At 35.7% G+C, this 27,653-nt stretch overlaps 1 protein-coding gene across 5 annotated transcripts; it reads right to left on the reverse strand.

Annotated features, from left to right (window-relative positions):
• Nucleotides 1-27,599, reverse strand: LOC107962164 (putative acyl-activating enzyme 19). Of its 5 annotated transcripts, none has more exons than XM_016898432.2 (17): nucleotides 27,285-27,599; nucleotides 26,256-26,759; nucleotides 17,284-17,450; nucleotides 16,243-16,446; nucleotides 14,023-14,745; nucleotides 12,902-13,584; nucleotides 6,855-6,930; nucleotides 6,668-6,754; nucleotides 4,831-4,874; nucleotides 3,496-3,604; nucleotides 2,493-2,552; nucleotides 1,684-1,768; nucleotides 1,518-1,582; nucleotides 1,251-1,310; nucleotides 980-1,024; nucleotides 506-618; nucleotides 1-434 (listed from the first exon to the last, which is right to left on the reverse strand). In XM_016898432.2, the coding sequence occupies exons 1-17, from the start codon at nucleotides 27,592-27,594 to the stop codon at nucleotides 221-223; spliced, it is 3,549 nt and encodes a 1,182-aa protein (XP_016753921.2). In that variant the 5' UTR covers nucleotides 27,595-27,599; the 3' UTR covers nucleotides 1-220. The 5 variants fall into 5 exon arrangements, 3 of the variants coding, with proteins under 3 accessions (XP_016753921.2, XP_016753920.2, XP_016753919.2); XM_016898431.2 differs by having other exon boundaries at nucleotides 1-413; nucleotides 17,284-17,480; XM_016898430.2 differs by having other exon boundaries at nucleotides 17,284-17,480.
• Between the last annotated feature and the right edge of the window lie 54 nt (nucleotides 27,600-27,653).

Genomic DNA, 27,653 nt, shown 5'->3' on the forward strand with positions numbered 1-27,653 from the left:
TAAATTAATCTAATTTTTATATTTTTTTAAATAGTTACTATAAATATTGATATTTTAATAATTTTTACTTCCAAATGTGAGGCAAAAATACTCAAATCTCAGTTTTTGCCTTTAAACAATTTTTTAACAATAGTTTTGACTCCACAAGTGTTCTTTGCTGCTTTTGCAGTGAAAAAACACTTTTGGCTTCGCCACCAAAACGAAGAATACACCTTAAATTTCAAGTTTCCACAGCAATGCAGTGCAAATAATCATCCCTGCAACCAACAAAAATCCTGCCTCCAATAATCACAGGTGATGAAAACACATCCCCTTCCAGCTTAAGCGTTGCAAATTTCTGCACCAAATATTTTTTTCGATGATCTCCGGTCCCTTCGTCCAAGTTGATTCGAAACAAAAATATGCCTCCAGAGCTAGTACAAACACAAACCAATCTGCAAGATAAATCATACGAATTTGTTTAAGAAGAACTGTTTGCATTATAGCATTCAAGCAGTTTGTTTACCTGTCAACTGAAATGGAGGGATCATTTGAAACCAACTGTAAGTTCTCATCAACATATGCAGATGCGGTGATTGGATCTCCAACATTCACTTCCCAGAGCAGTTCACCTTTCTCCTGAAGAGAACAAAAGATATAGTCTCAACAGAAGTAAAAGAGAATGGTATACTTCAACTCAGAACGGCTTTTGGATGAAACTTCAGACTTTTAGGGTTTTGCATGGTTCACTTAAATGTTAAGATTAATGGCTTTGTGGAAAAACAAAGTACTAGAATATGTGAATCAATTCAATTGGGATGGAGCACTAATTATCATTTGATTGGCACGACCAAGTAATTTTCAGGCACTTTAGCTGGCAGTCTGGCATGAACTTGAATTTTCAAGTCATAGCAGAAAAGCATAAAAGAATGACCACTAAATCGTGGTGAAAACATATTTCTTCTATATACACTTATACCAATTCAAGTCTCCTCCTTACCATTTCAAAGGAATACACACTTCCATTTCGGGAACAGATTAGCACCTGTAGGACAAGTAGACAGAATCTCAGTCAACCATAAATATCCCATAGGATCACAAAATAAGATAAAATATAGAGAAAGTTTGAGCGTTAAAACAAAGTGAATTAAAATCTCAACACTCAATTACCGTCAAGCCAAAGAAATTGTGGCGATAATTCACCATCTAGACTCTTAATAAGTAATAAATTTTTACCAGGTTTAATCTTAAAACTGAAAGAGATGCATTACTTGAGAAGGAAGCGCAGAAGATATGCAAGCTCCAGCAAATATTGGACCACCAGTTTTCCACTGTACGAGAAAATAGGATAATCAGCATGAAGATGACAAAAACAGAAAAGAAAAATCACTGTGCAAGAGAAAAGTCCATATTACAGATATATATTGGGAACAGGCCTTGGAATATTTTCTTAAGGGAGCAAAAATAATGGGCAAACTAATTAGTCCAAACATTTTATTTTAAATTCTTAACAAATATGATGAATTTTAAGCACATACCTTCCAAACAATGCATCCGCTAGAATCCAATGCAACAACATGACCATCCACCAAGCAACAAATGACTACAAAAAGACAAATAATAGATTATTTAGGAGCAGCATACAGAAATAAAGATACAATAGGGGGATCCGGATACTGATGGGAAAGATAGAGAAAAATGTACCATATCCATGTGGTGAACTGACAGAAAGTGACCCAAATACTGGCACCTCAAGTTCATGTAACCACAAAGTACAAAAGGGCATTTCCTGTAATTAGAGCATAGAACATCCAAAAAGGGAAGAGTTTCACCTTGCTGGGTTTGAACATGAAGGAAATAACCACTGATAAATTCCACTAAGAAAGACCTTCAGACATACCATGTCCAGGAACATAGTTATTTAGACAAAAGTTGAAGCTAATATCTATGTTACTCAAACTCAGGTATGAGTATTGGATATAGGTACGTGTCAGACAAGGGTATGTCTAAGATTTCTAAGGTAGTTTTTAGGAATTTGGATTTTAGAATTTGGTTTGGATTTCAAAAATAGTGTAAATTGATAGTAAACTATTTAGAAATGTATCATTCATGATAATTTCTCAAATCATGTATTGTCAGAGGCTTATTTAGTAATGAAATAGAATTTCTAAAGAGATCTTTTCTTTGACAAATCATGTTTTTATACCTTCCAAATATATATTATATTAAATTCCAACTAATTTGTCCATAATATATACATTTCATTCTTATCATTTACATAATAATGAAATCCAAATTCAAATTTGAAAAATTCATGTTCCCAAATGGAGCATAAGGTTTTTTTTTTTTTCCATGTATTCAGACAGTCCCATACCCATATTCAAAAATATTCCAGATACGGATGCCGGACATAGGAACTTCAAGAAAAATGAAGACTCGTAGAAATATAGGCAAATACACATTGTAAGAATGTAACGTTTTATTCCAAATAACAATGTCAAAAATAGTTGTACCTTAATTGATATAGCTGTCACACGGCCACTAGTAGATGCTGCATAAAGTGCACCATGTGTCTATTGAAACATAAACCACAAAGTACATCAAGTGATGATAAACAACTCGGCTAGAGTGATTTACTTGAAAGCTATTCATAACATGTACAACCATAGGTAAGGAGAAGAAAATGCAATCTATCATACTTCAGATTCTATTAGTCACACATAACAGTTAGACTAGTAATCCAAATTCTATTTGATTTTGGTACAAGCTCTGTACATGATGATTATCCATTTGAAAACAGCCAACAAGCTACTTAGACCAGCACACTGCTAACACCTCCCAGCCATGTTAGTTTTACCTTCAAAGAACCTCTCTAGATGGCTGAATACGGGATAATTCCAACAATAAGCTTTATGCCCTTAGTGCTCTGTGTTTTCCATGAGACAACACATGAATGTTTTAATGCCTAAGATCATAGACAACTAGAATCTTGCACAACCCTTTATTAAATAACCATAGCCCAATTATTCAGTCCTAGCCTAGGAGCTTTTAGCTGATTTACTTTGAAGTTAGAATCAGAGCTGAATTTGAATATAGCCTGGCATCTTACTTGGAATCAAACATGTCCTGTATTGGTTGTTTAGTTTGTTTCAGGGCTCTATGCTGTCCATCGTCACTCCAAGCCAATAATAAATTCCCAAAAGAAACCTATAATCTAAGATCAAATCCCCAATATTCATTAGAAAACTTATGATACAATCTATTTTCTACTCAGTAAAATTACTCAGAGATTAAACAGACATGTCAGAAACCAACAGGATGATATACAAAGAAATAAAACAAGGATGCAATGCAAGGCACAAAGATCGAGAAATAAGAAAAGAAATTAAAAAAAAAAAGTGTTTGAGCACAGAAAGTACATTGAGCTGTTAGAAAGAATTCAATATATACTTGAAAACAGTTCCATCAGACAAATTAGATTAAAGGTTCAGTACATACTTGAAAGAAAAATCTCACCTCATCAATTGCAGGTGACCCAAAAATGCTACCACCACAAGGAAGCGTATATACACAGCACTTATTTCTATAATCAAGAGCATATAAGTTATGGTCATGTGATCCACACCTGCATATAATTCTTCCAGAGATTAGATCATGTAAATAGGTCATCAAAACTTGAAGAGGGAAGGAGGGGGTATTGACTTAATTTGGAAATGTAAAATGATAAAGAATTTCCAATAATTGACATGTTGATGGTAATGACAAAAAAGATATGTTCGTAGTGTCGGCTATAATAGTTATCAATACAATAATGCATAACGCAATGCATCAGAAATCAGAATAACTGATAATCATGTGCCAGTAGTGATAACTTTGTAGCCATTACCGAACATAGAGGGCCAGCAATCCAATAAAATGATTCATTGAACCGGGTTTCATGAAGTTCTACCACTGGAAGTAGCAAGCAACATGCATTCCATCTAACTACAGAATGGAACATGGATTATTGACTTTTAAACTGATTTTAGAATACATATGATAAACATGGCATCTTACTATAAAAGCAAACCTGTCACTCAACCCTATACAAGCAACAACCTATAACAATCTCTCTTTTATGTTTAAAGCTGAAGAGAAAGGAACTTCTTACAACTACCTTCCAATTATTTACATATGGCAAGAACCCAAGTCCCAGCTATATATTTTGTCTACGACCCCAACCATGATAATCATCCTAGAAAAATGGTACTTTTTCCTAACAAATCACTATATTATTAATCTAAGTAGATGCTGACATCCAAAATTTTCAGAAACATAGCTTCTTCACATCATCTAGAATTATTAGGAAAAATACATGCGCATCATATGCAAAATAACAAGGACATCCAAGTTTTAGATCATCACAAAATCCATATTGATCACGAAGATCAATTCTTAAACAAATCAGGGCTCCTTACTAACCGTCACCGCCAACAACAACAAATGGATATAGTACTAGCAACAAGCCCTTTAAATACTTGCAACCAAATCAAAATATGACCAAGTTGTCACCCATTAGCAAAGAGAACATTATAAAATCCAAGTATCAAAACCACAAAAAAATTAAATAAATATTTCATGCTTCCCAGAAGTTGGTTGACAATCTGAATGCAGACACTGATGTCGGTAAATACTGTTACCAATCCAGCTCAATTTCATGATCAAAAAAACATGGTACAGATCCATGCTCATCTGATGCAAAGGAGAACCACAATCTTGAAAATGAGCTTAAGAAACATTGAGCAATTATAAGAAATAGAACAAAAACAGCAGCATGAAGATAAAAACATTCATGAACGGAGAAACTCTTACCAGATCAATCCCCTATGTGCATGCACAATTGGCTGGCATTTCACCTACAAACATTCACAACAGAAAAGTTCAACATGAATAATAGCATCAAGCAAGGAAATAAAATGTTCACTGCAAAGTAGAAAGATTACCAGGAAATGTTTTACAAGGGACCCTATAAAGACAGTATTGATTCTTAGGGATGAAATGTGAGATTAACATTTCAATAAGAAGGCAGGCAGGTGAGAGAGGGAAAAACAGAGAAGCAAAAATACTGCAGCTGTAATTAAATGTTTATGTTATTTTTAATCAAATCCTATGGAGAAATGATGGAAGTTAAAACACTCCATATTGCTAAAAAGTACTTATCACCACCATATATATATGCTCATTAATGCAAAAGGCATTTCAAATCAACAAGACTTAACATCAAAGCCTCACTTAATAGTGAATCTTCACTTCTGGAGATTATTAAGGATGATAATCATCTAAGCCTCACTTCTCGAATTTTTGACATCCAAACAAACGGGATTATTAAGGAATAAACCATCAAGTCTCATTTAACTTACCTAATCAGCACAATCTGAGTTATGGCCTTGGTTTGTGTTATGAATGGAAAGAATCAATAGAATCAAGGCAAGAATCAAGGATGCAATCAAGATCTCACAAATTAAGGCAACAATATAAAATAATAAAGGGATTAGAATCCCTATTACCTAAATTAGTAAGCCTAGCTTTGTTATTTGAACAGCAAAATGAAATGAAAGTGTAAGAAAAAAATTATTAAAGTTTGAGATAGGCAGCTCTCTCTATTTAGCTCCAGCCTCCAAGGTTGGTAGCCCACTTTGAATAGCAGTCTCTCTTTACAATTCTCTCACCATAGGTTCTCATAGAAAACCCAAGCCAAATCGTCCTGTGACTAGATCCCTATCTAAGGCTTATAACAATTTGGCCTCAGAGCCAGGTTCCAGGGAAGACCCAAGCAACCAAATGAATCAAATTATGAAGATGATAAAGCTCATGTTGGGAAGCGTTGCCTTGACCGATAACAGGCTGCACTTGCTTTGTTGACCGTTCAAATTGATAGTCTATCCCAAAGTCAGGAAGTGCTGTCAGGCCAAAGGCTTGAACAAGAAACAGTAACAGCAAGGTGCCAATGGTTGCACAACCAGAATATTAGGGGGACAATCAAACAGCAGCTTTGTTCCTAGCGTTGTTATTCAAACAGCAAAATGGAATGGAAAGAGTAAGTAGAAAACTATTCAAGTTTGAGAGAGGAAGCTCTCGCTCTTTGAGATCCAAGGTTGGTATCCCCTTTTGAAGTGCTCCAGTAAAGTCCATCCAACCCTGAATACTCCACAGAAGTCTTCCCATTTTGAGCTTGAAAATCAAAAGAATACACCAACAAGGTCTTGCATAATTGCATCTAATATTTCAAGAGCCAACAAGATAGCATTGACATATTCCTTTACCATCTATTGAATCCCGGTGTCGTTAAAAAATTAAATTGGCTAAAGTTTGAAGCCAATGAATAAGAAACCTTAGAAAATTTCCACGAATGTAAAAAACAGTACAGTAAAAGAACATATTATAAAGTCATATCTACAATATAACCAAATGCATTTCATTCTTCTTTTCAGAACAATATATTCTTGGATAAGTAAAAATAAACAAAAATTTAAATGAAAACTGAAAACATTAAATGTCTCAAACAGGATACCAAATAGACCTAAAAGCTAACAGATTAATCTGCTCAACACTCTAAAATGCTTAGAAAACTTATTTCCTGATCAATGCACACCTATCTCTAACACAAGAAAACTTTGTACAACATGGTAAAGCTTTTTAAACCACATACCTCGCCAGATGTATGGAAAGTCCAACAGATGTTGCCGTTTAAAAGCTCAAGAAAATATATGTTCCCATCATAGCAACCTACAACCACCTATTGACATAAAGTATCCAGGAAATAGAAACAATAGTTACTTGCTTGGCTGCAAAAGGAATCTATATAGTGAAGGCAACAGAGAAGAAATGATGAACACCTGAGAGAAGTCCGCTACAATTGCTGCAGAACCTTCAACTCGTCCTTGCAGTCTGGTTTCCCACTGGATAAAACCACTAAACCAGATTAAGTAGTAATAAACTGGTCGAGATAGAACACGAAAAGAGCATAAGGAAAAATGTATATTTCATGCATAATCAAATTCCTCTAGACTTTAACTGCATCACCCTAATGATTAAATTTCTTCCCCATCTCTTAGTCATCAGGCAAATTTTACTGCAAAGATATCAGATAGGTTGCCAATAAAGAAGATGGGACATGAGATAAATCAACCAGTGCTAGATGATGAATAATATTGTTGTTAGCCTCAATTCAGAATTAGATAGTCTGCTTTATCATCGCTAAAAAATTGGCAATATAAGATATATGTAATTTTGTATATGGTTAGACAAAACATATATAAAAATTAGGAAATAACAATAGCCTATGTTACTGGGACCGGCATATGAGAGTTGGAAATGGGCATGTGTCCAACATGAAAATGTTTAATTTTTCCTAACCTTTTGCCATATATTTGGAGGGTCCTTGAAAGGTCATATTCCATACCTCTGGTTGAATATGCTGTACATGGCTACTTAATTTAAGTAGTCAGAGCAACATGGTGTAACAGGCCAAAGTTTGAATTATGGAACATTGGGGCTTGTAGCCATTGGAGCTTGCGAGAATTGGCTGGAAAGTTGTTAAGTCAGGCTTGTTGGAATTCCTAAGATTAAGGACAGAAAACTTACCTTATTACTAGGAGTTCCCTTGTAAATAGAAACTAATCTCAGTCACTGATTCTTAGGAAGTTACTGTTTTTTAGGGATTGTTTTCCTTGTTTGTGTGAATTCCTCTCTTTATAGGTGTAAACTAATTAGCAGAATCAATAATAATCTTTTTCTAAGTTTCTTCATGGTATCAAGAGCTTTAGGATTCATTCGATTCCTGCTCATTCGTCTCTAATCTCCCTTCCTAAAAATCCCTCTGGTTTAGTCCTCCTCCCATGGGTGACTTCAATGAAACTCTGTCTGAAACTAAAACTTCACAAATAACTCAGAATGTCAATTAGGGAATCACTCAAGGTGAACTTAATTCCTCCCTTATAATCACCAATCATCGGCTAGATGAGAAGAACTTCTTGCAATGGTCTCAATTGGTCCTTATGGTGACTCGTGGTCGTGGCAAATTAGGCTACATCAATGGAGAAATTCCACGACCAACCATAGCTGACCCGACTTATGCCACTTGGGAACTCAACAACTCGATTGTAATGGCTTGGCTAGTTAATTCGATGGAAGGCCATATAAGCTGCACCTACCTCTTTTTCAAAACTGCAAAAGACATGTGGGATGCAGTCAAAGAAAACTACTCGGATCTTGAAAACGCTTGAGATCAAGCGTAAGTTAAAGGATATCCGACAAGGGACACTCGAAGTAACTCACTACTACAACAATTTGAAAATTTTGTGGCAGGAACTGGATATGTACTATGAGGCAGATTGGGGTGAAGGCTTGGAACACACCAAGTTTATGACTCACCTCAACAATGAACGTCTTTATGAGTTTCTAGCAGGGCTGAACCGTGAGTTAGATGAGGTCCGTGGCCAAATTCTGGGCAGATCACCTCTACCAACCATCGGTGAAGCATTTGCAGAAGTTAGAAGAGAACAAAAGCGCCGTCTTGTCATGATGGGAGACTCAAAGGAACCTAAACATGTGACAACTCTTGGCAATCGGTCTACTGAGACCTCTGCCCTCATCTCCAGAGGTCCATAGCCACAAAAACCACGTGCTAGAAATGATTCTGGATCAACCAGGCCATGGTGTAACCACTGCAACCGTGTTGGTCATACAAAGGAAAAGTGCTTCAAACTCCATGGCTATCTTGAAAAAAAACAGAAGGATAATAAGACTGCCCTGTTATCCTCCACTGCTGCAGATGATGTTCTCGATGTTCGCCTAACCAAAACCCAACTTGAGACTCTCCATAAGATACTTGGTACTTCCACTGCTCATGGATCTCTAGCCACCCAAGGTATTGCCCTCAATATTGCCTTTGAATCAAATAATCAATCATCTTGGATACTCGATTCGGGTGCCTCCGATCACATGACAGGTAACTCCACTTTGTTTCACACCTACACCCCTTTTCATGACAAGTCCCGAATCAGCATAACTGATGGTTCTTACTCACTTGTGGCTGGAGTAGGAGAAGTACAAATAACAGAGAATTTTTCTCTCGATAAAGTCCTACATGTCCCAAACTTGTCCTGCAATTTACTTTCAATCAGTAAACTTACTAAGGATGAAAAACTTCTTGCTGAATTTTCTGCAATTGGTTGTGTGATACAGGAAAATTAATCGGGGAGGATGATTGGCATTGCTAAAGTTGATGATGGACTATATGTTTGGAATAAAGACAGCACACAAGGAGGATTGGCTCTATCCACTTCAAAAGAGGACACGATTATGTTATGGCACCGTAGGTTAGGGCATCCAAACTTTTTGTATTTGAAGAAACATCTTCCGCTGTCATTTCGAAATAAAAGTATTAATTCCTTGAAGTGTGAAATTTGCCAATTATCCAAACATACCCGTGTGCCATACCCATTAAAACCTATCCAGTCCCAACCATTTTCATTAATCCACAGTGACCTATGGGGAGCCAGCCGAGTGAAGAATATTATAGGGGCTAGGTGGTTTATAACATTCATTGATGATCACACTAGGGTATGTTGGGTCTATCTCCTCAAAGAAAAATCTGAAACACCCAAAGTATTCCAAAATTTTCACTCAATGGTTCAAACCCAGTTCAACTCTACCATACATACTCTCCACACTGACAATGGGAGAGAATACTTTAAATCTGTCCTAAGCCCATACCTTTCTGACCAAGGCATCATACACCAAAAAGCTCTTGTCCTGACACTCCTCAACAAAACGGGATCTCCGAGAGAAAAAATCGACATCTCCTTGCTGTAGCTCGAGCCATAATGTTCACCATGAATGTTCCAAAATACTTGTGGGGAGAGGCTGTCCTCACTGCCTGCTATCTCATAAATCGAATGCCATCAAAGGTCATCAATTTCCAAACACCTCTAAATACCCTTCTAAAGTCTTTTCCTTTATTTCGTGTTCCTAATCTTCCAGCCAAAATATTCGGTTGCAAAGTTTTTGTCCATAACCATCAACCAAATCAATCCAAACTTGATCCTCGAGCCCACACCTGCATCTTCATTGGATATTCCCCCACACAAAAAGGCTATAAGTGTTACTCACCAACCTTACGCCGAATGTTTGTCTCTCGGGATGTTACCTTCTTTGAAAATAAACCATACTTTGCAGCATCTCATCTTCAGGGGGAGACTTTCAATGAAGATGAGACCCTTAATACTCTCCTCATTATACCTCATGATCCTACTACTACTATCACAAACAAGCCTAACAACCAAGGTGCTATGGGAATCCCAGATTTAGAGACTGTTTCCCCTGTGCAGCAAGAAATTAGCCCGATCCTTCCCAATAACAATCCCACCACCGAAGTACAACAGCCCCCTGATCAAGGAAAACAACAAAAACAGGTTCCCGAAATACAGGTTTACACTCGACGGAATCGTTCTCCTGAAACTGATACAGCAGTGCCAATTGCATCCCCAACCGAGGACTATTCTGAAACAGAAGTCTCACCTCTGTCACCATCCATCTATCTTCCAATTGCAGTTCGAAAGGGCACAAGAAGCTGCACTCATCACCCTATTTCTCGGTTTGTATCCTATGGAAATTTATCTAAGTCTTACAAAGTTTTTGTGACTGATGTTGATTTTGTAAAAACTCCAAAAAATATAGAAGAGGCTCTTGAATCAGCAGAGTGGAGACAAGCTGTGATGGAAGAAATGAAGGCCCTCAAAAACAATGAAACATGGAAAGTCTCGGATCTACCTAAGGGAAAAAAACAGTAGGATGCAAATGGATCTTCACTATGAAATTTAAACCCGATGGCCGTATTGACCGATACAAGGCTCGACTTGTGGCTAAGGGCTTCACTCAAACTTATGGTCTTGACTACGACGAGACGTTTGCACCGGTTGCCAAGCTAAACACCATTTGAGTCCTCCTATCTCTTGCTGCCAACCTTGATTGGCACTTGACTCAATTGGATGTAAAAACTGCTTTCCTCAACAGAGAATTAAGTGAGGAAGTGTACATGGATTTCCCACCCGAGTTTGAAGAAAGCAAGGGTCAAGTGTGTAAGTTGAAGAAGTCCTTGTATGGGCTGAAACAATCTCCACGGGCATGGTTCAGCCGATTTGCAAAAGCTATGACCAGCAGAAATTACATTCAAGGGCAGGCAGACCATACCATGTTCTACAAGCACTCAAAAAAGGGAAAATGCTGCATCCTCATCGTTTATGTGGACGATATAATATTAACAGGAGATGACTCAAGCGAAATTGTGAGGTTGAAAGAATTCCTTGGTATAGAGTTCGAGCTTAAAGACTTGGGGAATCTTAAATGCTTTCTTGGTATGGAGGTAGCAAGGTCCCAAACAGGTATTTCCATCTCCCAAAGGAAATATGTTCTTGATCTACTGTCAGAAGTTGGTTTGATGGGCTGCAAACCAGCCGAAACTCCTATGGAATTTAACCTTAAATTGGGAACTGATGAGGATGGAGAAGAAATCGACAGGGGGAGATATCAACGACTAGTAGGAAGACTCATCTACCTATCTCACATCCGTCCAGACATAGCCTTTAGTGTAAGTGTTATCAGTCAGTACATGCATGCCCCGAGGGAGAAGCACCTGGAAGCTGCATATATTGACTGATAACACTTACACTGAAGGCTATGTCTGGACGGGTGTGAGATAGGTAGATGAGTCTTCCTACTAGTCGTCGATATCTCCCCCTGACGATTTCTTCTCCATCCTCATCAGTTCCCAATTTAAGGTTAAATTCCATAGGAGTTTCCTTGTAAATAGAAACTAATCTCAGTCACTGATTCTTAGGAAGTTACTGCATGTTAGGGATTGTTTTCCTTGTTTGTGTGAATTCCTCTCTTTATAAGTGTAAACTAATTAGCAGAATGAATAATAATCTTTTTCTAAGTTTCTTCAAGGTTGAGTCTAGAGCGGTCAATATGGAGTGTCATTTTGTTAATTTGGTAGTTTTACTTTATTCTTTTTGATATAATTAGTTGCTATAATTACTTGTTTCTGGATTCCAAGGGACTAGGAAGGGAGGTCACTTTTATGTCTAAGAGCTGACCTCAGAATAATTATGAATGAATTAACATTGGATTCCTTGTCTCTCTCTTCTTCCATTATACATGTGATGCAAAAATCGAAACTTCAGGCCACGAACTATATTTAGTCCATAAAAAAATGATTCGTTATCCTTTAACTTTCAAGAGCATTTTGATGATGAATAAAACCAGCAGCAGCAGAAGTCAAGCATGAAGCTCTTGGTACTAAGGAAACCAAATATCCAATAAGAGAGAGACAACAATTTTAGCCAAATAAATCTCAATAATTGTTTACAGTAATGAGCTTCCAATGAGAGAGAGAGAGAACAATTTTTAGCCAAATAAAACCAGCTAACTGTTAGTGAACTGAAGCACCAAGTTGATGAAATAAAACACAGAGACATACAAAAAGAATGTTGAAGTTGAGCATGTACATTCATATTTCATATATCCAATTTACATATATAGTCCATTCATCACTTCCACGTTTCTAATTTTCAGTTTTAACAAGACGTTCATATGGTTAAATGGCCACATGTAAACTTAAACAATTATTTTCATTAACCAGAATGACCACAGCAAAATCATATACATTAATTTTTCTGAAAAAGAAATATGCTAATTGCATATATCTACATCTAGAGCTGAAATGAAATACTGTAACAGCAAAAATAAATTCAACTTGGTCTTAATTAGTTGATGCTAATAACAAAGAATCAACTATGAAATGAAGTCAAAAAGATGTTCAACTGAGTGAATAAAGCTTAATTCATTAGTTTTCTCTAAGGGATTAAGGTGAGATCCATACCTTTTGGCATTAATGCAGAGGAACTTGTATGAGTGCGATCCAACAAATAAATAAATATCAGAATCATTGAACACAACAAGTGGTGAGGCATCAACACAGGCCTCCATATTAACTTTCCACAGTTCTTGCATATATCCTGTTCTAGTTCTTGAAACTTCCACTAACTGAGCTTGCCAGGAACCATTGACCACCTGTCCACCTTCATGCATAACCTTGTTGCAGCGACTAAATGAAAATGAGTTGCGCATTGGTGCAGAGTTCCATGGATATCCACAGAACAAATCAATGGGCTCCAGAACATAATATTTATTTAAATCCACCTTCAAACGTTTAGACTGACCAGCTTGATCATCATTCCTTTCATGAGGCATCAATGACAAATGTCCTTGTAGCTTTGAGCCAAGTGGATCAGGAGTTTCAGATTCAGGAAAAGAATATTGATTCACCTTGTCTGGTTCCATTGTTGATTCTGGGATATCATTGACTCCAAATTTTGTATTATTTAATACATTTTTCTCTAGGAGGGAAATTACGAGCTTAGCTGGAGTTGAAAAGGTATACAGCAATCTCATATCAATCCCAAGATTATGAGAAACATGTGCTGCAGTGATGGAGTTACCACCTATCATAAAGAAATCATCATCATCTGAAACATCTTCCACCATTAAAGCGTCACAAATAGCCTGCAGTATATTCATAAATATAAGCTTAATTCTTCTCAACACATCACATTGAATAAAAGCCAAAAGTATTTCCAAGCATTCTATATTACTTTCTTAATCCATGCATCATAACTAGTAAGACTTCAAGTTTCATCATATTTTTCTTTTGAAATCATTAACTCCTTCACCCAATATTAGTTCTTTACCTCCCCCCCCCTTAAAAAAAAAAAAGAAGAAACAAGGTGTATGCTTAGTCTAAATCATTAAATTAATCTCCATATGAAAATTTGCAATTGAATCTCTCCATTGGATTGCCGCTATAGTTTCAATACCGCCATGGTGCAACCTTCCAATAATTCCTCCAGATATGGTAACTAAAAGAAGAAACTAAGGACATCATGGTGTCACACAAAAAAAGGAAAAAAAAAAAAAAAGACGGAGAATAAAAACAGAGGAAACCTTTTTTATAATTTGCATGAGATTGCTAGCCCCAATGTCACCTATCTCATCTTTAACATGACTGATGGAGAATATTGAGTCTGTCAACTGTGCATAGTCTACTTTTCCACTGGCAGACACTGGCAATGATTCCAAAAAAACAAACCTACTAGGAACCATCACTGAAGGAAATTTATTGATCATCGAGTTTCTGATGGATGTTTTAACTATTTCAGCAGACTTTACCTTCTCTCCTAATGATATGAATGCTACAATGAATTCATTGTCTCCCTGGTCCTTTTGAGAAATAACAGAAGCATCAACAACATCATTATGCCCCCTTAATGTATCTTCTAACTCTTCTAAAGCAATGCGTTGGCCATTAACTTTTATGGTACGGTCCTTTCTCCCCAGGAAAACCAAGTCACCACTTGATAACAGGTGAGCAAAATCACCAGTCCTAAAATATATCTGACCTCCACACTCCACCGTAGAACACTTGCAAATTGAATTCTGGTGCAACTTTGCATTGTTCAAAGGTATAATAGCATTTTCAAAAAGGTAACCAGTAGAAACACATACACCTCTAATGCATATTTCTCCAACATTAGAATTACCGGTTTCACCAATAAGTACAGTACTGCATTTAGAAATAGGCAAACCAATTGGAACACTTGTTAATTTCTCCATCTCCAAAATCGAAGGCAACCCCTTGCAGTCAAAATATAAACAATCTCCAGATACCTTAAATCACAAGTTCAGATGTTAGCAAACGAATAAAAATGCTGCAGAAGTAGTTACTATGATGATAATAATGAATAGGGGACAATAAACATAGTTCCTTAAGGATTGACCTTAATTACAAACGACACTAGTATGATAAATCTACCATAACATCTATGCTAGCTTTTTGTCTGAATGCATTCAAAGCAATTTTCTTTCTAGATGATCCTTCTAGAAGAGTGGGATTAGAATAGAAATTCTTTTCTGGTTACTGCCTTCTCTATTTCTATTTGAGAATCCTTTGGAAAAGCATTATGTCAAACCAAAGTTATAGTTTAATAGCTATTTTGCTTCAATCTATCTTATTATGAAAAAAATGAAGATTTAATCATGTTTAGAAATACCATTTTCTACCTTTACCAATGGATCTTTTCCTCATTCAATTGGAAAAGCAGAGATGAGCATATCTATAGTTGTTTATCTAATAAAATTATTTGTAAAAGTGATAATAGCACTAATAAAGATTACATACGAGTGCATGAAAAGTGAAAACCCAAAGGTCCCGTGAAACTTATTCAAGAGCCTATAAACTCAGGGGATACTGGTATATCTAATATTAACACTAAAAAATTATGAAAAACAAGATGGTATAAGGGGGAGCCTGGGTGGAAATCTTTAGAGATCCATGAAACTCAAAAGTAATTTCATCTAAATTGTAAAATAAAAAATTTAAACTCATAGAAATAAAATTCAGCACCAAAGAACAAGAAAAATAAAATACAAGTCAACATTCTTTGAAGGCTACAAGCATGGCAAGCAAGACTAGTACTCAAAGTCTTTCTTCTCACTATGGTCTGCTTCATCCATGTTTCTCTTTCTTATAAATGCCACATAACAAAATTTGAAGCGAATAGACAAATAAGAAGAGAAGTAAATTCATAAAATAACTTCTTTGCTTGATGAGTTGGTGTCCGAAAAAGAAAAGACAAAAAAAAAACACTCTCTTCAGCGGTTTGTCTTGGTTGAGAAGAGAGCACGTAGAGAAGAAAACATTGATGAAGACTGGTTTTAGCAATATGATAATTTCCTAATTTCCATAAACAATGTTTACATTTTTAGGCTAGGGTGTAGTTTCCTATAGCTAATGTCCTCTATAATTTTATAGCTAAATATTGAGGATCTCTATGTAATTATAGTGACAGGACCAGTTCATTCTTATAATTTGTTATTATTAGCACGTCAATTTAGGTGGAAAAATAAGTGATAAAGGGAAAAGATAAAAAGAATACCCAAGGGGTCTTTGGCAACCTACAAAAGAGGAAATAGAACGATCTTCTCCCTCAATAATTAAAGTACAATTAAATGTAACAAATTCATAGAGACAGAGATTGAAAGACCATGAAGATGCATGCAGGATTTAAGTAGAAGATTAAAATTATCAATTCCTCAAAAACTTCTAGAGACAGACATCAAGAATTAATCCGTTATAGTAGAAATAACCTAAAATGAAAAAAGTACCTCTGTGCTCCCATACAAATTCAGAATAGAGGTTTTGGGTAACAAATTGGAAAGCACGTTCCATAAGGATAAGGGTAGGACTTCACCACTTAGAACTAACAACTTCAGAGAACTTGAAATACGAATATCATGTTGACTTTGCATGGCAGGAAGGATCATCCTCATAAGTGATGGAACAGCTGTGAGTCTACTAATGCTGTATGCCTACAACAGCAGTGCAAAATACTATTAGCAAATAAGCTGAAAAATCACTAACATTTTGATTGGCTAACAAGGAGGTAAATGGAAACATTTACATATCACATCCAGAGCCGAGTAGAGCAGTCATTCAGTAAAGGACATCTTACATGAAAAAGTTTCTTAAAGCAGAAACTCCTCAAGATTCACATCCAAACCCTGTGAATATTATTCCAGGTTTCTCTGTTCTAACAAAATTTGATTCAAAATATTCACTGGGGACCCAGAAGAAGCTGTCCATTTTCTTCTTGACATGATTTTCTAGATCACATTCTCAGGGTAATTTTTTTTCTGGATTATGTCTCTAGTTACTCCATACATTCCATATTCTCTCAATTTTCTATCAATCTCATTCTTCACTTTCATGCACATATTTCATGTAGTAAATCTTTTAATGAGTTTATATTTATAAGAAAATATATACAAGAATTCAAGCATAACTTAAGATCATTCAATTTCACCAAATCATAAATGCCTGTAACAAGCTATTGACAGCTGACAGCTCAAATAAATAGATTTCAACCACCCTGCCTATTCGTTTCAAGCTATAGGCAGCTGAATGCATTACAAGTCCTAAGTTGTGAAAACGATAACAAATTTGCAGCCAAGACCAGAATTAAATTGCCATGTTAGACTTCTAAATAATCATTGACCATAACAAAAACAAACAGCAAAAGTTTTAATCATTCAATTCTGACTTAATAACTTTTTGCTGTATTTCAAGAAGTGCAGCCTAAACAATGTGAATTCAACTATTAACTTGAGAAAACAAGGAGGACAATAAGTAATGTATGAAAAGATTACCTGGAGAAAATCAATGATAGAAAAAACATTTTGTTTTAACTCAGTGAAAGGAGGTATGACCAGCGTACAAGCAGTAAGAGCAGCAATAAGAAATTCTTGCAGATGATCAACAAAGCTTATTGATGTCTTGAATAACAAAAGTTCCTCTCCTTGCATGGGATACAATTCTTGCATCCACAGAAAGCGATTTAAAAGACCTTAAAATGGTAAAGGAGGTTGCATTATCAAAATGAACTTCGCATGCAAAAGCAATAATAAGACAATTGGCCTAAAAAAAAAAAAAACTAACTCAGGATGTCAAACAGGCATTGATCAGGAGAGAAAGTAATTTACAGCTAAATACAAACCTTTTATAACCTGACTTTGTTGTTTGATCTCTCTTAAACAAACCCGACGCAGGAGCTTTATTTCTATTATAATATTTTATTATTTCAGTTTTATTTTATAATATGTATTTTAAGTGTTATAGATGGTTAGGGTTATTAGTTAACTTTGGGAGTTAAATCCAACACTAGGAATAAAACATTATTTGCAAGAAAGCCTAGAACTTTACATGCAAAAAAGAAAGCCTATATAAATAAGTTGTAGCCTATAAAGAAACTAGAGGTTTTTTTAAAACCTTAAGTTTTTTTGGAGTTCCAACTTTCTAACTAGTTGTACCATCATAATTCTCTTGTTTGCTACTGTTTTCTCTCTTAAACCACATCAATTTTGGCATCATAACCTAATTAGATCCTAGTGTCACGGGTCAGAGTTCAAAACCCGTGACCATTGTACTAAATGCATCCGATGGAGGTTTATTGTTTAGATGGGAATCATTTGACTCACGAGAACTGGCCCGATTCAAGGAACTGTTAGAGAAGCCTGTCAGATTGAAGTCTGGTAGGCCCGATAGCAAAGATATGGTAACTTAGGCTGATTTGGTAACTAATCTTAGAAGATAGAGAGAATCATATCTTGTAAAGATTAGATAGGATTTGATATGGCATATCCTGTAAATCCTTAAATCATGGGATATGGTTAATCTCGTCTGTCAATGTAAATGTATCTTAACCACCGGTTTTGGGGGAGTTCAACTATAAATAGGCAGCCTCCCCCTCATTTGTAATCACTCGATTACATTGTTTCATTATTTTTTGTGAATAAGAGAATAGAGAGCATTTACTCAAACACTTTGTGTGCGTCCCTTTCTGTTGTTCTTTTGGTTGCTTCTTTTAGCATAAATCGCTTCCGCTCTACAATTGGTGCCTTGGAAGAGTTCTTAAGAAACCCTTACTCGAAAAAAGGCTGACTTAGGCGAGTTTAGACGAACGGATCGCCTAAGACTGCACGGATTGCGAGACGAAAGGTCTAGCCCTGTGACAAGTGGTATCCGAGCTATTGGTTCGAAGGCACTGTTGGGATGTCGAAAGAATAGTTCAAACAAAGGTGGGCGAGAAAGTCTTTGAGGAAGATGCTATCGGCTATTGAAGAACGCGTGGGTAAATTTGAGGAGTCAATGGAAGACGCAAAAGAGTCAGATAATGCGCTTGGAGAAAGCGTTGAGGACTTAAGGGAGCAGGCTAGGGACTTTGTGACCATGTGTCTCACTTCCCAAAGGGATAGCGTGCAAGAGTTGCTAGATTCCCAAACGAAGAAGCTGACGAAAAAGAATGATGCTCTTGAAGCCATGGTGAAGGCTTTGAAGGAGGAAAAAATAGCCACAACGATGGCTTTGAGCACAAGAATAGAGAAGCTCGAGGGAGAGCTGGCCTTGTGCCGAGCAACCGCGGGGAAATGAGTGGCAAGTGCAGCACTCAGTAATGAGTATGTCCCAAAGCCAAAAGAGTTTGTGTGGACAAGGCCTGCATGCAAGGTGGATAATTTCTTGTGGAGGATGGAAAACTACTTCCGTGCCAAAGGCATCGTGGATGATGCGGGTAAGGTAAATACTGCTTCATTATTTCTTACTGATATTGTGCTTTTATGGTGTGGCGAGGTAGGACCACAAATAAAAGGGAAGGTGAAACTGGAACGTGGCAAGAGTTCTAATGTGAGTTAAAGGGACAGTTTTACCTAGAGTTTGCCGAGGAAAAAGTTCGGGCAAAGTTGCAAGGGATAACGCAACGGGGCACAGTAGGGGAGTATGTTCGAAAGTTCAAGGAACTCATGCTCCAAGTTTCAGATGTGACCGAGAAAGAAGCATTGCTTGCTTTTTAAGAGGGATTGAAGCCGTGAGTCAAACAGGAGGTGGAACAAAGAGGTGTCTAAAAGCTGTCGAAAGCCATGACGGTAACGGAATCCGTGATTAAGCTTGGTCTAGGGAAAGACAAGTTTGGGTCTTCCAAGTCCAAGAAAAGGGAAGGAATCACAAGGAAGACAAGGATGATGGCAATGGCAACGGCGACAATGGCAGTAATGGAAAACCACGAGTTGGGAAGAAGAAACTCAAGACGAAAAGAGAAAAGCTGAAATGCTTTCTCTGTGATGGCATGTGTTGAAGAAATGTCCAAAGAAATTCACGCTTAAGAAGAAACTGGTGGGTAAGGCCTTGGTACTTGGTTTGAGCACAAAGGGTGTCGAAGCTAAGGAGGCCGAAAGTGAGAAGAAGCCAGTGGAGTGCTTCTTGTGTCATGGTCCGCATAGGTTGCAAAAGTGTTCAAGTAAGCTTTTATTGAAGAGAACGATAGAGCAAACAAGAGGCCTAAGAAGCTTGATTCGAGTAAGGGAAAAGCCGAAACCAAGAGAGCAAAGAGGAACAAGTCTGTCATCGAAGGGAACGATGGAACAGACAATGAGCCCAAGAAGCTTAGTTCGAGCAAGGGAAAAGCCGAAACCAATAGAGCAAAAAGGAGCAAAAATAAGCGAGTAAAATGCTTCTTGTGCCGTGGTTCGCATGAGTTGCGGAACTGTCCAAAACAAACTGTAGTCAAAAGAAAGGCAACATTTGAGCATGGTGAATCGTCGGAGGGGCTTCCACCCAAGAAAGAGGTGAGTTTGTTATCAAACTTAGAGGAATAAGTTGCAATGAAAACAGTGAAGCTGGGACCAATAAGGCTCAAGTCGAGTGAAGCATCGGAGTTGACCGAGTCATCGACAAGGCTTCCACCTGTGGGAGAGATGGGTGGTGCATCGGACTTTAAGGAAAAAGAAATAATGCATGTAGGACAATTGACTAAAGTAAATGCAACAGGAAGACATCTCGAATTAAGAAACGACGGAAGCCGAGGCAAAAGTCCCGAAGGAAGGGAAAAACTAAAGCATCAAGATGAGATCGAGGCGAATCAAGTCAGTGCCATTCAGAAGTAGCAACAAGGACTTTGCGAAAATGGGTGGGGGAAAATGTCACGGGTCAGAGTTTAAAGCCCGTGACCATCGCACCAAATGCATCCGATGGAAGTCTATTATTTAGATGGGGATCATTTGGCCCACAAAAACTAGCCCGATTCAAGGAACTATTGGAAAAACCTGTCAGATTGGAGCCTGATTGACTTTATAGTGAAGATATGGTAACTTAGGCTGATTTGCTAACTAATCTTAGAAAATAGAAAGAATCATATCTTATAAAGATTAGATAGGATTTGATATGACATATCTTGTAAATCCCTTAAATCATGAGATACGGTTAATCTCGTTTGCTCAACTATAAATAGACAACCTCCCCCTCATTTGTAATCACTCGATTACATTGTTTCATTATTCTTTATGAATAAGAGAATAAAGAGCATTTACTTGTGTACGTCCCTTTCTGTTGTTCTTTTGATTGCTTCTTTTGGCATAAATCACTTTCGCTCTACAATTGATGCCTTGGAAAAGTTCTTAAGGAACCCTCACTCAAGAAAAAACTGACTTAGGCGAGTTTGGACGAACGGATCGTCTAAAGCCGCGCGGATTACGAGACGAAAAGTCTAGCCCCGTGACACTAAAGTTTAAAGTAGAGTTTGCTTTAAGACATGGTCGGAGAATCTAGAGGTGAAGGAAGAGGAAGTCAAAATTAAGAAACAGAATTGGCTACAATACAAGGTGGGATTGAAGAAATGTAGGTGCAGTTTATGCTTGGCTGCAACAAGAACAAGAAGGAACCTTGATGGAGTTTCCAAAAGGTGCCTACAACCAAATTGACATATCGGAAGGTAGCGTAGCTAATAAATCTGATTTTGGTAAGAAAGAAAACCCCTTTCATGATGCTGAACACTAAACCTTACTGTACAAGCTGGACTGAAGGAGTAGTTAGCGCATGTTGTCGAATTAAATGAGGATCAAATTAAAGTTGAGGTTGTTGATTTTCTTGGAAAGATAGATTCATGCATAAGAGCCAAACTATGATTTGTTAAATCCTATTTATGATGAGTATCCAAAAAAAATTTGAGGTAGAATCCTTCATTGTTTTTGATGTGTTGGCAACAAAACCAAAAGTGGGAGAGAAGTCTAGCGTTGTGGTAGATGCACTTAGCTAACAATCTTCACAAGGCATTGAGTGCTCAAGTGAAGGGTTTTTGTCTTTTTAAATAAGTTAGGGATCAGTTTGAAACTTACCCATATTTCAGCCCAAACATATTTGAGTCCCAATATGTTCAGCATGAACCATGAGATCTCTGAAGGTGAATTAATGAGGAAGCTCGAAAATGATGATGATAAGACCCAATCAGATATAGAAATAGATGTTCTCTTAAGCGGTAATTAAGATCATGTCAAGCATTTTAAGAACCATTACCATCGCCATACCCAACATAAAATCCAATAGATGGAAGCATTCTTTCAAGAGTGGCCTCACCTGGATGATCCTTCCTTCCATGATGTTACTATGGATGTGGATCATACTACTGTAGGGATACCTTTCTTGATTAATTGGCTGGTTTTATGGTGTGTTCAAAGTTCAATTCAAAAAGCAAATATCATTAAATCAAGTTGAGAAGTATTGATGAATGGAAGACAATTTTTAAAGATAAAAGATGACTTTTGTGATTTGTTATACATTTATGTAGATCATGAGTCAGGTAGGTAACCACTTGACATTGCAAAACAACATGTTGTTGCTCAAGTAGCTACTTTAAACGCAAAAAGTGCTTGTGCCAAATGGCCAACTTTGTTTGATGTTACTAAATTTGGCATCATTCATGGATTTGGTTTCCTATTTATTGTTGACATTCTTATTAACCTAGCTCAAAAAGGTCTTACTAAAGGAAAAAGATAAGCATTCTCACATAAAGGCCAACGGCCATAGTAGAATTCAAGCATTATCTACTATTGGTGATGAAACTTAGGAACAGGGCAATAATAAAATTAAAGACATTCAAGCTTGTCAAAATGTTGCGAGACATTTGTAGGCAGTAGTAAAGAAAAAGTTTAAAATTTTTTCTAGTCATCAAAGTATAAGTTGTGTCAGCAAGTGAAGATTGTTACTGTCCTAGTCTTAACATGGTTGGATTTCCCCAATTGTTGCAAGAGATAATCTTGAAAATTCTTGAATATGTTGTGACTGTAGTGAATTGTGTTCTCAGATGGGAATTGTTGTTTCGATGTTGCTTATCATAGCAACCAAATACATTAGAGGTATAGCTCAACATTATTCTTTTTTTCGTAAGGATCCTTTGATTGACAACCCAATAAAGTCCAAAGAGAAAGTAGCTGTGATAGAAGTCTTGCTAGGTGATTTGAAGCAACTTAAGTTTATTTGATGGTAATGTTAAACAATTGGAGAGGAAATCGAATTGTAACAACTTCAAACAATACTTTGAAAGTGAGGGTGTTACCCAAGTTCATGGTACTAGTTCAAGTTTCCTATTTTTGAAGCTGAGGATTGGAATTGATTCTATATATAAGAATCACAATGTTTCGATTAGACATTCACTTGAAGCTTGGTCAGGTTCACAAGGTCATTAGGGTTTGGTGGAGTTCAAAATAAAACATATCTATTGTGATGATGGTAATAGACCTGTTCTCATATTCCTCACTATTTGGGATGACACTTCTAAGCTCATTGAAAAAATTAAAGTAAACAACTTTCATGGGAATCTTAGCAAGTTTATGATTTTTCCTCTACATACTTTTATGTTAACCATTAATCAACAAGAAATTGACATTGTTGCACCTAAAAAGCGAAAAATTATTCTGGCAACAAATATAGGTGAAAGTAACATCATTTGATGTTTATGTTGAATCTGATACCCTAAGTATAATATATTTATTTACATATTTGTAATTTTTTAAAACATATTGGTTAATAAAATAATTCATAAATTATATTAATATACTTTGTATAATTGTTCTAATGTGGTATAGGAGTAAATATAAGTTCACTGATTGCCTAACTTTTAAACTAATACTAAACGGTATTACGTGGTCGGATCATAATATAAAAAGACAACTAATATTAATAGACAAACCTAAATATGTCATTAGTCAAATTAAAAATGATAAAACCGATCAAAAGACTAATATGTCATCTATCAAGTCCAATTGTTGAGATGTCTTATCTTGGACATCGAAATAGATGACTCCCAAAAGATATAAACATAAATGTGATTGACTGAGCTAACAGTAAATCAGATTGGACCCAAAAAGAATAGATTCTAAATTTGTTTATTAATTTATTCACCTGTTACATTCAAAGTGTGGCATACCTTAATCCTGAATAAATGACGAATTATATATACGTGACTCGTATACTTTAATATAAGTAAAAATCTGAGTTCAAATAGATAAGTAACTAAAAGCTGGTGCATTGGGTATACAACTTTTATAGCATGTAGCGTCATTCACAGCAGTAGAATTCGTAACTCGAGATATTGGTAAATGGTATCCACTTATTGGCATTACATTTTTTATTAAAAATAAATGTGTCCACAAATCGTTCGTGTTTGTGATAGATGATTTGATTACTATTTGATAGTAATTGACTTTTTATGAAAGAAATAATGATTCCATGAAATAAAATAATATTGGGAGAACGGATTTATCTCAAAGAGATTAAAAATATCCTACAAGTATAACAAACTTATGAAAATGTCATTGGACGAGCACTAATCAAGTTACTTTCATAAAGATATATATTTAGGAAAAGATCAATTACGATACTATAGTGGAATTATTTCATGACTAAATTAGTTTATAATTAATAGACGAAAATTTGAAACTTAATTATAAATTATATGAGCCCTAATTGCATGCCCAATCGATCGTTTCGCTAGCTAGTTGAAATAAGAAATGAATTACATTTTTAATCAAATGAAAAGAAATAAATAGAAATGGAAAGTTAGAGAAATAAAAAACATTTGAAAATAAATGTGGTATTCTCTAAATAGAAATGACTTGAAAAATGATTTTATGGCTTTTCGAATTAATAATTAATTAATTAGTTGATGTTCGAAAATGAAAATAAATTAATTAGTCATGGTGATTTTATTGAATGTAGAAATAATAAATATATATTTTTATAAATTCTTTTACAGTAAAATTGTCATAATTTTAACGAATTAGAATTAGGTTTAGAAAATTATTTAATTATAAAATTAATTAATAATTAATTAATTAGTTGATGTTCGAAAATGAAAATAAATTAATTAGTCATGGTGAGTTTATTGAATGTAGAAATATTAAATATATATTTTTATAAATTCTTTTACAGTAAAATTGTCATAATTTTAACGAATTAGAATTAGGTTTAGAAAATTATTTAATTATAAAATTAATTAATTAATTTTAATAATTTAAATATTTATTTCAGGAAATAAAAAAATAAGTATCGAGTTGGATTGAATTATAAAGTACTGGGTTAAAACTTGAAAAAGTATTTGTAATTAGACTTGATACAAGAGAGGCTGAAAAACCCCTCATTTAATGTTAGAGACGGTAAACATTAGTTTATTTAACTAGGGTTGCTGCCCCAACTAATTATAGTTAAACTAGGAGTTTGTTTTCTTATTGAAATAGACTTCTACAATTTAAAAAAAGTTTCATCTCTTCTCTCTATAAATAAATAACAATGATAGAGCTAAACATACAACTTTGAGATATTGTTATCATTATTATTATTCTCATTATTATTCTTTTAATTAATATAAACAAAGGCTTTTTTAAAACCTACGTTTTCAAGAGTTCCAACTTTGTTCTAACTAATTTTAAAACCCTAACTTTCTTGTTTGTTGTTGTTTTCTCGTTTAAACCACATCAAGATTAAAGGTCACAAAGTTTAACAGAATGCATAAGTAAAGATATTTGGTTGACTGGGTATGGATCAAAACTTGCTTGTTGATGTTATGTTGTAGCACAAGATGAAAAGGCCCCGGGAACAATACATTTTGGCATTTTATTGCACTATGCACATGTTATCTGGCAATAATGAAGGAATTAATTAGTGAACTATACAATGATCAACCAATAACATGATAAGAAACTACAACATCTATTGTATTGACATTTATATGGGAACACAATCATGGAGCAACTTGTATTTAAATCCGAATATACAACCTCCAATTATCCTACGGTGGTTACAACCAAAATTTCTTTATTTATTTTTCTCCTTAATTCAAAAATACACAAGCCCTCCTCATACAATCTCAAGTGGATGGTTTAAGAATTTAAGATAAAGAAAGGTAGCAATCTAGCATTATGAACCACAAAAGATCACTCAAATCTCTCAAGACTTAGGAAGTCTCTATTAGGTTATGAGCTCTTTATAATGCTGTCTCCCAATTAGTTGCAGAAATCAAGTTTGGTTTTTCCTTAAGAGACTATTACTAGGATATGAAAGAACAAGTTTTTTTTTTTTTGCTAAGCTATGAAAGAACAACTATATTTTCACATGAATTCAGGTCTGTCTAGTTCAACTAGGAGCCTAGTTCCTGACCGGATTTTCTATGAAATAAGTTATTAACAATGATAAGATGAAAGAGATAACATAGATCCATATTGTGAAACATAAACTATTTCCAGCAGCATGGTTGTACATAAACACTACGGTAGTATTCAAATCATGACAAAAAACATACCTTCTTCTGTGCCACATACACCTTTAGGCTTTCCAGTAGATCCTGAAGTGTACATTAGATAACAAAACAATCTTTTTCTTTCATTTTCACAAGGCCATGCTGGACTTGATTGACTTTTATGCGATTCAATACTTGCCTCCATAGAAAAGCGCATGATAGGACAACTGCAGCATTCTAAGAGCCAATCTAATTGATCAACCAGCTCACTACCACTTTTCACAAGTGAAGATCCACAAGTGACAACAAGAGCAGCATCTAAAGAATCCAAAACAGACAATATTCTATCTCTCGGCCATGCAGGATCAACAGGCAAGAAAGCCTCTCCACACTTCAAAACAGAAAGAACAGAAACTACGTATTCCACTGAAGGTGGCATAAAAAGTGCAACAATCTTTGGTACATACATATTCTCAAGGTCAGTATGTTGACAAACTCCTCGAATGAAATCCAATGAAGCTTCCGACATTTGAACAGACTGAGGATGCTTCCCATTGGAGTTATCACCTTCATTGATACAGAAAATGACCAATAAGGATACTTAACACACACACACACACACACACACACAATTCCTTCTAAAACAACAAAATACTTGTACAGAACTCTTAACATTTCTAATTAATTCATGCCTTTTTTTCCTCTTGCAGTCATCATCAACATGAAATATTCAAACCCATTTCATCAATCATATAAGAAATTAAGAATTAAGAAACAAAATTAAAATTCCTTTAAAAAGCACTTGGTTTTTATTTCTCCTACTTTCTCTTTGATATATCAAAAGTTACCGTGAACAAGAACCAACAAATGAAATAAAGATATAAATATATTAAAATTCACAGAATACCAACAAATGATTGAGGAGGTTCCTCCTCTTCTTATGGACAGTATTCAAGCTGAATTATATTTGAAATCCTTTTCATTAATCAAAAAGACAAACCTTTGTAATTTATACAAGTTGCGCTCATTTTTCTAGTAACAAACAAACAGATAAACAAATTCATAGCTGAAGGGGAAAAAAGAACAAAGTACCTGAGGTTTGGGGTTTAATCAAGTAACGATCATCAGCACCATCAAGAACGGAACATATACGAAAACTGAGATATTCAACGGACGCTAAAAGGTTAGCGAAAGTGAAACACTGGTCGCCTTTATACACCGGAGGATTCCCACTGTTGATCAACTCTCTGTCAATCCGGACCTCATTAGCTGACGGGTTAGATGGAGACGCGTGGATGATGGCTATTTTGTCAGGGCTTTTGCTTGCTGCTCTGTAAAATTCATGGATTAAGCAGCAGTGCTTACGCTGCAGCGTCTCCTGCTCGCCACTCGGAAAAGCCATTTACTTTTTCCGAAGGTTTCGGATTTGAATATATAATGCCGAAATGTTAATTGGACCAG

Source organism: Gossypium hirsutum, chromosome A13, assembly GCF_007990345.1.
Source record: "Gossypium hirsutum isolate 1008001.06 chromosome A13, Gossypium_hirsutum_v2.1, whole genome shotgun sequence".
In the NCBI taxonomy this organism is placed as follows: Eukaryota; Viridiplantae; Streptophyta; class Magnoliopsida; order Malvales; family Malvaceae; genus Gossypium; species Gossypium hirsutum.